The sequence below is a fragment of the Buceros rhinoceros genome, unplaced genomic scaffold, assembly GCF_000710305.1.
Source record: "Buceros rhinoceros silvestris isolate BGI_N320 unplaced genomic scaffold, ASM71030v1 scaffold9482, whole genome shotgun sequence".
Lineage (NCBI taxonomy): Eukaryota > Metazoa > Chordata > Aves > Bucerotiformes > Bucerotidae > Buceros > Buceros rhinoceros.
In genome coordinates, this window is record NW_010400631.1 from 1 (window position 1) to 10668 (window position 10668).

The 10668-nt window shown below is 46.5% G+C and overlaps 2 protein-coding genes across 2 annotated transcripts in view; one reads left to right on the plus strand and one right to left on the minus strand.

The window, feature by feature from the left end:
* Positions 1 to 114: 114 nt before the first annotated feature.
* Positions 115 to 4675, plus strand: LOC104489746 (torsin-1A-like; the record flags this gene model as incomplete). Its single annotated transcript, XM_010131948.1, has 4 exons — positions 115 to 380; positions 2881 to 3056; positions 3148 to 3275; positions 4195 to 4675. Coding segments are annotated over 4 exons (821 nt in total), but the record flags the coding sequence as incomplete, so codon positions are not given.
* Positions 4676 to 9282: 4607 nt separating this feature from the next.
* The window catches only part of LOC104489748 (torsin-1B-like), a gene marked incomplete at its 5' end in the record, with an annotated part of 2823 nt that continues 1437 nt past the window's right edge, over positions 9283 to 10668 (minus strand). Inside the window, 2 exons of the mRNA XM_010131950.1 lie at positions 9283 to 9560; positions 9661 to 9788. Of these exons, the coding sequence (XP_010130252.1) occupies positions 9283 to 9560; positions 9661 to 9788 (406 nt within the window). The remainder of the gene's footprint in view (positions 9561 to 9660; positions 9789 to 10668) is intronic.

Sequence of the window (10668 nt, forward strand, 5' to 3'; positions counted from 1 at the left end):
GCCCTTTGCCCCTGGCCTGGGGTGGGCGGCGGACCCGTCTCCGTGAGGCAGAAGCCAGCCGGACCTCGCGCCCGGCTCCCTCCTCGTTGTTGACGGTGTGGTCTCTGTGTCCAGCTCTGCAGGAGAACTTGGACCGGCAGCTGTTTGGGCAGCACCTGGTGAACAAGGTGGTTGTGAAGGCCGTGAAGGGCTTCTTGAACAACACCAATGCCAAAAAGCCTCTCACCCTTTCTTTACACGGGTGGACTGGAACAGGCAAAAACTTTGTCAGTAAGATCATCGCCGAAAGCATTTACAAAAGAGGTCTGCACAGTAAATATGTCCATCAGTTCGTGGCGACTTTACACTTCCCTCACGCTCACAGCATCAACGTCTACAAGGTAAGAGTGTGTGGTGGGACCCTCGGCAGTGGGCCCAGCTGTGCACTGACTGCTGCATCCGTTCTAAACGCTACGGCACGATCGCTGCTAGAAACCTGGATGTTGTTTAATGCAGTAAAATGTAGCCTGCACCAGTTGTGGCATCTGTACAGAACTGCGTAAATCCTCACATACCTCAGGACTGTATGAATGTAAAGGTTCTTGCATGTGTTTTGAGCCTCTCTTTAGGGAAGAATAATAGAGTTAATTTTCATTCTGCACTCTGCTTAGAGATGTGACTGCCTTGAGGATAAGTGTGATTCAGTAGGTTTCCATGGTTCGGTGGGATGCTGCTGGAAGGTGCTGCAAAAAACCTAATAGTTCCTGGCTCTGGGGAACCCCAGAGTGACTTCAGGTGTGTCAGGACTGCTGGCAAGCAGGAGCTTGCTCTCTGAGCTGTGGGTGTGCTTCACAGTTTCACTGTGTGCTGAGCAGGTTATTTAGTTTTTCTGTGTATCTGTTTCCCAGCTACAAAACAAAATCACACAATAGCCCGTGGTCAGAAAGGTACAGGTAAAGGTATGGAATTGTTCTGCTGGTTCGCCGAGTGTCAGTGCGATTCGGTAGGCAGGTCGGTAGATTCGGTAGGCAGATGGGTATCATGTGGAGCAGTAGCTCGGGGCTGTGTTTTCTGTGTTTTTTTGTTCTGACTTTGTTACCAGCAGTTTGAATGAGCACTGCTGCCTTTTGTAGCACTGAATGTTCATGCTCAGTTTGTATGTGTTAAAAATGAGAACAGAATGGTCTACAGACCCGATTTCTAAATAGAGGAAATACCTTTTTCCTCTTTCACAGTTTATTTTCTTCCTTTTTGCAGCTGAGCAGTTTTAAAATAAAAATGGATCTTTTCCTGCTTTTGTTCTGTGTTAAACACACTCGAGAAACTTGCTGCCCAAGGCGGTAGGAGGAACCATCCCATTTTACCCACAACACGCCCAATGCCACCTCTGCCTCTGCAGTTCAGGGACTGAGTAAACAGTTACTCTAAAAAAACCTGATGAATCATCGAAAGTGGCCAGAACAGTTACTTCTCATCCCTCTGCCAGCAGTTTTTTTCTAATTACTTTATTAGTGATCTTAAGTGTAACACCTAAGTGAGATTAAAATGCAACACTTAAGTAAGAATATTTAGACAATAAAACATTAGCCCTCTGAACAATACTGTGTTTTAGGAAGGGCTTGTAATTATCTTCATTTAACTTCTGAACAATTAAAACACGGGGCTAAGAACTGAGCTCTGCTTCTGGCAGTGGCTGCAGGTGCAATTTCTCACTGGTGCTGTTCAGGTAGCAAACGTAGTATCATTTTTGTTTTGACACCTGAGGGTGTTTAGCCCAAAGAAATCGTCTGACTTGCCCGGGCTTTGCTTTGTGCTGCTGTGCCTTGCTGGATCCCAGCCTTTGTCACGCTGTGCACTTCCCTTTTTGCTGCGTTTGCAGAACTATCTTTCTCACAAGGAGATTTGTTGCTTGTCCCATCCTGCCTCTTAGTGCCTTAACGTTTTTCAGAAAGTGAGTTTTTGTTGAAGTCTGTCCTGGTTTGAGCTAAAACTTCCTTGTTTTATGAAATGGACAAATAGAATTATTCCATGTGGTACAATCATTCCGCATTTAATTGGTTAAGAGAGTCAGGTGAACGTAACGTTACATTGGGAGCCTTTAAAAGCAGCATCTCGGGGGCGGATCGTCCTCTTGGCTTCCGAGCAGCGTTGGGAGGGAGAGCTCCTGATACTCTGCTGGCAGACGTCCCGGCCCGACCTAGGCCCGAGACCTGAGGCCCACAACCCCCGGATCACTGGGGACTACAGACTCTGAACTTTTATTGCCGTGAGTCCCGTCCCGTCTGAATCGGGTGAGAATATTCGAACTCCCTGTCGTGCCGAGAGCCTCCCTGCTATTAAATCTGCTGCCCATGGGGTTTCCCCCACCCCGCCCCGTTTTGCTGCGAGAATTCTGCTCCCTGCCCAAAGCAGTCTGCAGCTGCGAGAGTCTTCACTCCCACCTTGCCGCTGGATGCCTGCCAAGAGCACTGACCTTGAACAGAACTGTACAGAACTCTGGTTATCTAAGTCCTCTCTTCTTCGTTTTTTTTCCCTTTCTCGGTTTGTGCCTATATATATAGAAGTGTATAGTTGTGTGGTTTTATTGTTTATTAAAAATTTGTTTCAGTTTTCCGAAAACACAGACCGAGGTGTGAATTTCTTCTTCCCCTTTAAAACCCTTCTGTCTCTAGCAGGACAGAAGGGAATCGTTAAGGAATTCGAGGAGTTGTTACCTCGGTCCCTCGACCCTTAACAAAGTCTTAATTATGGCTTTTAACCACGGTTTAGTCAAGAAGCTAAAGCTATTAAAATGACACAATGGAGATGGCTCTTTCAGGACAAAGGTCAATAAGCAGAAGTGCTTTTTCGCATCTTTTCAACACAGACTCTCTCAGCATCTTTTATATTTTTACCGCTTAGGACCAGTTACAGTCATGGATTCGGGGAAATGTGAGTCTCTGCCCCAGATCGCTCTTCATATTTGATGAGATGGATAAAATGCATGCGGGACTCATTGACTCCATCAAGCCATTCCTGGACTACTATGAGCTGCTGGACGGTGTGTCTTACCGACAAGCCATCTTCATATTCCTCAGGTAAGGAGCAGCTTCTCAGGGTTGCTGTGCTGGACACTTGATGCCTTTTAAAACTAACCCCAGCTACCATCTTTCTTTTCTCTTTATTTAGCAACGCGGGAGCTGAAAAGATAACAGAGGTGGCACTGGACTTCTGGAGAAAGGGGAGGACAAGGGAAGATATTCAGCTCACAGACATCCAAAATGCACTGTCGGTGTCTGTCTTCAATAACAAAAATAGTGAGTAAACCCAGGATGGCTGCTGAGGTGGCAGAAGGTCCACAAAAGGGGTGGGCTGCCTTTAGCTGCATTTTTACAGCTTCTTGATGTGGCCTGCGGTTGTCAGCTAGCGAGGAGCCATGATGCCATTTCGGGGCCTACAGGTGGATCTTGAGGTGAAACGAAGGCTAAAGAGCTCTGTGCTGCGTGGCTGCCAGTGTGTTTGCTCCCTGTTGGATGGCCTGTGCTGGGAGAAGTTCACCCAGTGGGTTTATTGACATGCTAATGTCAATAATGTCTCTTTAATGAGCTAAAGGGAAAGGAAACAGAAATCCTGATACTGCAGTAGCTGAAAATCTTTAACCAATAAAATGTTTTATCATGGGGAATCGACTTTCTTGGCCCCTGGCCCACTTAGCCTGTCGTGCTCAGTCTGTCAGAAGCCGTCAGGCTTCTGGAAGGAGCCACAAGCTGACACACCAGCCCTACAGTGGGCAGTCCAGTGCTTCCTGGGTTTCCTCACACAAGAATTTCTGATGAAGAGGAGTTTTAACATAATTACGTTCTGCAATCAGCATTGGAAGCAAGCTTACCGTGCTTTTCAAAAAGCTGAGATGCAAGCTCCGAAAGAAGGAGCAAGAAAGCTGGTCTGGGAGAGGTGGCAAGAGACGGAAGATCTGTTCTTCTGTAGGTGAGAGAGGGGAAGGTGTGAGACTCAGAGTTATTGTTCAGCTCTGAATTCACCACATTTATGTGTCTGTCCAAAACTTTATGCACAAAGTACCATCAGAAGGGGCCTGTATTTGGACTTAGTTATGCGTTGTAGTGCCCTATAAATGAAGGTGAATTCCTACTAGTAAGTAACAGAGGGCTCGCCTTCAGCCCATGGTAGTGTTGAACTGGAGGAGTAGTAACAAACCCCTTTTCTTCCCCTTTGTAGGTGGATTTTGGCACAGCACCTTGATTGATAGAAATCTCATCGACTACTTCATTCCCTTCCTACCTCTGGAATACAAACATGTGAAAATGTGTGTCAGGGTTGAGGTCGAATCACGTGGCTATGCTGTGGATGAAGACATTTTAAGCAGAATAGCTGACGAGATGACCTACTTCCCCAGAGAGGAGAGAATTTATTCAGATAAAGGATGTAAAACTGTGGATTCAAAGCTGGATTATTATTATGACTTCTAACGCTTTATTGCTGCAACCTCTGAAGAAGAAAATTTAATTTAATCAAAGTGGAGAACCCGGGACATTTCATTTTTAAGCACTTTTTAAAGAAAGGAACATTATTTTTAACTGGTGTGTAAATAAGCATCAGTGCCTCCGCATTTTTATTCTGTCACTAGTCATGGTTCCCAGGTACTTCAGCTTTGTGTCATCAAGGTAAGAGCGAACTGCGTTGGGAACGCGGGGGTCTGTGCCGAAGCCTCCTCTGGGATGGTGTGTCAGTTGTCAGAGCTGTTTGGCAGACTGTTGGTATGTGTAGGACTGAGACTATGACCTAATTTTAATTGGATTTTGGGTTGATGTTGATGATCTCTAGACAATATTGAGAATTTTAATCAAAGTTGCTATGTTTGCAGAAGGCTTCACTGGGCTCGTGTGGGAATATTCCTCTAACTGCCTTAAAAGCAGGATATGTGTCTTTTCTCGTTGAGCACTACGCAGTACCTTGTCCTCAAAACAGTGGTAGAATTTGGTCTCCTGCTGTCAAACCAAGAATGTGAAGCTCTTTGTGTGATAGTGGTCAGAGGGCAGATTTCCTATTGCAAGGAAGCGTGTTAAAATCCTTGACTACCACATCAGTATAGTTGGTTCCTATTTTGGGTTATTTTTTACGTGTAAATTTCCCACAGTGAGCTGTGCTGTCCCGGGGTGATCTCAGGAGGGAGAAAAGTCTGTTTGCTGACTGGTGAGTCAGCTTGGTGGAAAGGGTGTAACTTCATGGGAAATGTGTACAGGTTGAATTTACACCAAGGAAATGGAAGCGAGGTTTTTCCTCTTCACCTGTAAAAGACAAGGGCCAGCTTACAGGGTTTTCCCTTTTTCCTGTTCTCGCAATATTGCTTGCCTTCGAGGCCGGGATGAAGGTGAATCCAGATAACGTGAATCTAAAGGCATTTGAAAAAAAAGTGAAATGTGTCAACTGAAGCGACTGCAAAGAGTGTCTGACTTGTCGCTAAATGTGAGTCCTGCAGAGGGGCTTTTTTTCACTCCAGTTTCTGTTCAAAATAAACTCTTCTCATTGGAAGTGTATTTCTTAGCTACCTTCTGGTGTTCCTTGAACTAAGCGATTGGATGTTAATTTTGCATAAACTTTTTGCTTGTTGAGGAAGAGCACAGCACATGGAGCTGTGTGAAGCATTCAGCTGTGCTTGGGTGCAGGTATCTCCCTTCTTAAGTGCAAAGGGAATAGATATGGGGAGATGAGTCGCTGTTACCTGGTGAAAGGGAATCTCATGGAGTGAAACCTGCACCTCTGGACCATCAGTACTAGTTACACCCGCACGGTTTTGCAGAGACATTTTTCTAGATGTGAATGTGCTCAACAGCATCGCAAGGATGAACTTGTCTTCTAGTGACTAGTTAAAACCTGCCTCTCCACCTCCCACTGTGGGGTCACTGACTGAACACCCTGCAGCTCTGATTGAAGCCACCCACATTTTCAGTGTCAGTGTCTTGAAGTTTTCTCTGCAAAGGGGAAAAAAAGGGGCTGGTAAAATTCCAACTGTCCAGTTCTGCTCTGAAGTTGTGTAATATGCAAATTATCAGTCCTAGGATTTGTCAGCTAATGAGTGCTTTGAATTGGGGTGTTTATCTGTTTCTTTGACCTCCTTATGATAGCAAGTAACTGGCTAATGGAAAAAAGTAGATGTGAAAACGATGAACTTTGCCTACTGCCTCCTCAACCAAGCAGTACCCTGGCTTTCCCAGCATTGGGAACTCTTAGCTGTGCTTTGTGTGCCATCAATACTGGCATTTGATGTATGTGGGTATCAGGTATTTTGTTGTATCATAGCACGAGATGGCTCAGGGTAGATGGAAGCTTCCTCTAGAGGGTGTAGAAAGGATATTGAAAGACTGGAGACCACCTCTGCTTCATCCCCCTTCTGTTCTTGAGAACAGCACACCTGGCTAGGAGCAGCTCCAGCTGGGTAAAAAATGTGCGTGTCTGAAATCACTCCCAGGTTTGATCCTCCTGATCCTGATGTTATTCCTCCCCTTTAGACCATGTCGTTTCGAAGATGAGGTCCTCACTTGGCCTGTCTTGCTGTGACTGGATAACTTTGGCCATTATTCTTTTTGATAGGTCACTTGAAACTCGATCAGACAACTTAAAGGAAAATGTCAAATGGGGGGAAGGTCAATCATAGAAAAACAGCCCATTGGCCAGGTGAGAGAGCTGAGCTGTCCCCGAGACTGAATTTTGCCCTCACCAAAGTCCAGCACAAGCAACTGCTGCTTTAATTCAACCTTCTGCAGGGGATGTTCCCTGATCTCACGTTGTGCTAATAAAACCAGAGGCTGTAGTTACTACACAGCCAGGCAGTGAGAGCTGCTCTCTCAACAGAAAGCAGCAGCCTGGCCCTAGAGATTTGTCTGTCTGATGCCTGGAGCCAAGTGCCATGTGTGCAGAGTACGGTGCAAAGTCCTGGAGAAGAGGACAGCTTCCAGGTCCCATCTGTGCTCTGAGTGAGCTTGTGCATCACTGCAGCATGGCACGTGGTCACAACGGCATGAATGCCTGACTGGACAGTGAGGTGGGAGTTGTTGCCAGCAGCCTGAGTTAGGTTGTTACTTACACACTGGCTTTTTTTCAGCACTAGAGGCTGCAGATGCTCTGGTATGAGAGATATGATGAAGGCCTGTAGCCCTCATGCCTTTGCCAGCTGGAGGAGGGGGCAAAGAGCTTCCCTAACGGACAGCTTTCCAGACACAGCACAGAAGAGGAATGACTAAACCAGCTCCCCGTGGCCTATCTGTCCTGCAGTGCCTGGCAGTACAGTAGGAGATGCTCCTCACCAAGTACAAAGCAGGCAGAGGCTTCAAGGCTTTTTCATCAGTGTTTGTTTATACTGAACTGCTGAGTTCCTTACTGTGCAGTGGGGTGATTCAGCATGCTTCAGCATCAACAGGCTGCTCAATCTGCTTATTGCCATAAACCAATTTTTAAGAATAAAGGAAGCTAAACAGCTGCAGCGCAGCTGGTTGAAACCTGCATAAACTAGTACTTTCCTATAGCTGAAAATGATTAAACCAAGAGAGAAAAGTCACTTAACATTTATTCCAACTGCAGTACAGTACTATCATGTAGCATTTGGGAACTGCACAAGTATTTTTTACTTGGAGTAGCTGAAACTGGATGCAGCATGTACACTTCTGAATAAGTTGGTTGACAGACAAAACATTACAGACGAAAAGCAACAGTCCAATGTCCCAAGGTTAGTGGCCAGCGTTTGGCTCAGGAGATTGCATCAGTGTGAACAGTTTGCCCACATCTCCACCTGGGGTTGTAAAAGGCAATTGACACTTTTTATTTAGAGCTAACCGTACCTGCTAAGCTCTCTGTTGTAATCTGAATTAACACAATGAGCTGAGACCTGTAAGTTTTGCATCACATCTTAAAGCAAGTGAGGGAGCAGATACTGCAGCACAAAAATAGCCCGATCCTCATACCAGTTAAAAAACAATCAACCAAGTGATAGGCACTTCTGTCTTGCACTACGATTTGATCCACAAGTGATGGATGATGAAAGAGTTAAAGCTTGCAACAGAGTTCTAAACCCAGCCTTACCAGTGGGTGAAGGTTAAATCAATCCTGCACAGCTCCCCAACTCAACATTCGCCCTTCTGCACAGGTGCTCTGTAATGTTAAAAGTTACTATAAAATGTACTTCTCTGGTGAGGTATAGGATTGTGATTGCTTTCCCATCCTCCCTTCTCTGCATCTCTCCAGGAAGAGCTTTGTATGGCTGTTGCTCACCCTTCAGTATAAAAATACACTACTAAAAATAACTTCTCCTATGCAAGTGAATTCCAAACAAGGTGAGAGGAGCATGTGCCACTCCTGGGCTCTTGGGTGCAGCTGGGAGGGACTACAAGACCTTGCAGAGTTCAGGCCCAGGAGCCCACATGCAGATTAGCCTGACAAACTGTAGCGGTCAGATCCTCACAAGAGGTTTTTCTCATTAAGAACAGGAGACTGGCCTAGTACGCTGTAACAGTCAGATCCCTCTGCTTAGGAAGACCTGGAGCTGCCATACTAATTCACTTACCCCCCCTTAGTTAGAAGAATATAAAGTTCCTTTGACCATTTCTTTTTCCTGAGAGCAGCACAGGGGCAAACAGTTCCCCCTACACCCCTTCCCTACTATTTATTCCTCAGAGCTCATCGTGACTTCCATGTTACTGCAGCAGGAGATGCAGTGTGATGCCACAGCTCAGACACAAACTAAAACCATGCCCTTCTGTCCCCGAAGAGCTGATGTTCAGCTGTAGAAGCCACAGCAGCAACAATCTGCTCTGAAGGACAGGAAACCTCCCACTGTAACGTCAAGTTACTGCAACACATCAAGGTGTTCCCCCTTGCAGGCACGATCATAGTCCTGAAGATGCCACACACCCCTTTGTTTCACTAGCCCACAAACGAGACTGGGTACAAGGGAATAGGTCCACCTGGAAGAATTCCTCTGTTCCCCCTTGCTCTGGTCTAGATTTTGTGGAAAGAGGAATTAAATACTTAACAATCTCAGCACTTGGAAGAATAGAGCAGGAGAGGCTGTATCCAGTGCTATGTATGTGTCACATTTCTCTATAGGTTAAAAGAAAAATAAAGGGGACAACATCTGGATACAGCCAGTTCAGAGATGGACACTGGGATGTCAGGTTAAAAAAACCCCAAAGTTAAAAGGCCCACACGGCTCACCCTGGTACTTTCACCATACTCCCTGCAGCAGTAAAAAAGCTTAGTGCAAAGGCACCCGTTTCCAAGAGCTCTGAACACGCTTTGGAGGCCTGATGGTAATTACCACTCGGCTTTTGTATCTCTCGTCACAGCGTCTTCATAAATATCCAGCTTGGCCTGTACAGTCTTGCAGCCTTTATCAGAGTAGATCTTCTGCTCTTTTGGGAAGAACGTCATCTCATCAGCCACTGCTTGAACAATCTTCTCGTCGACAGCATAGCCACGGGCTGTCATCTCAGCCCTCACGCACATCTTCACGTGCTTGTGCTCCAGGGGCAGGAAGGGGATGAAGTAGTCGATGAGGTTCCTGTCGATGAGGCTGCTGTGCCACAGCCCACCTGGAGGAGTCAGGGGAGGGAAAAGTGGGGCAGGGTCAAGAGATGAGCCTTGTGTTAGGAAGTAAAAGGAATTTCCCATTTTCTGGGGAAAGTGACTTACTATTCTTGTTATTGAAGACTCCTACAGACAGCATGGGCTCCAGGTCTTTCAGCTGAATCTCTTCCCTGACCTTTCCACTCGTCCAGAAGTCAAGAGCTGCTTTATTAATTAAGTCACCTCCTGCATTGCTGGTCATGAAAGAAAAAGGTACCGTGGTGAATACAGATGCAACTGAAGCAGAGTTTCTTTTTTAGCCGTTACTCGTATTGCCAGTCTTGATGTCAAACAAATCACCAAAACAGAACCCCATAAGCCAAAATTCAGGGCACGTCTCCAGTGCTTTAAATAGCCAGCAGCGTGTGGTGGCCCGCAGCCAAGCACCTGCAGAACCACTCCCTTACCCCTTCCTGCCTCAGCAGGGCGGAAGGAGAAAACAGGAAGAACAAAAGTGAGACTTGTGGGTCAAGATAAAGACAGTGTAATAGGTTATGAAAAGAGGAGGAAAAAAAAAACCAGGAAGAGTAAGGAAGTCACTCATCACCCCCACAGTCAGACCAACGGCCAGGCAGTATCCAAAGAACCGTCACCCTGGAAGCTGAAACCTCCTTCATCCTCTGCCGCAGTTTTTATTGCTGAGCATGACATTTCATGGTATTGAACATTCCCCTGGCCAGTCTGGGTCAGCTGTCCCAGCGTGTCCCCTTCCATGCTCTTGCCCACCTCAGTCTACTCACTGGGGACAGCGTGGGAAAAAGAGAAAACCTTGAGGCTTTGCAAGCACCACCCAGAAACAGCCAAAACACTGCTGTGTTACCAACACTGGTTTAGCCACAAATCCAAACGCAGCACCAAACTGGACGCTGTGAAGTTTCACCCCACATCCCAACCGGACCCAGTACACGGTGCACCTGTCCCAGAGAACTCCCTCAAAATGTGAGCTCTCGTACTCTCTGGGCCAGGCTGGTGAGCTCAGCATGCTGCAGATACGTGGCCGCAGACCTGCTCCAGTACAGGCCAGCAAGAGCTCACCGCGTTCCCCTCTGGCTTTACAGAGAGGGTCTTCGCTCC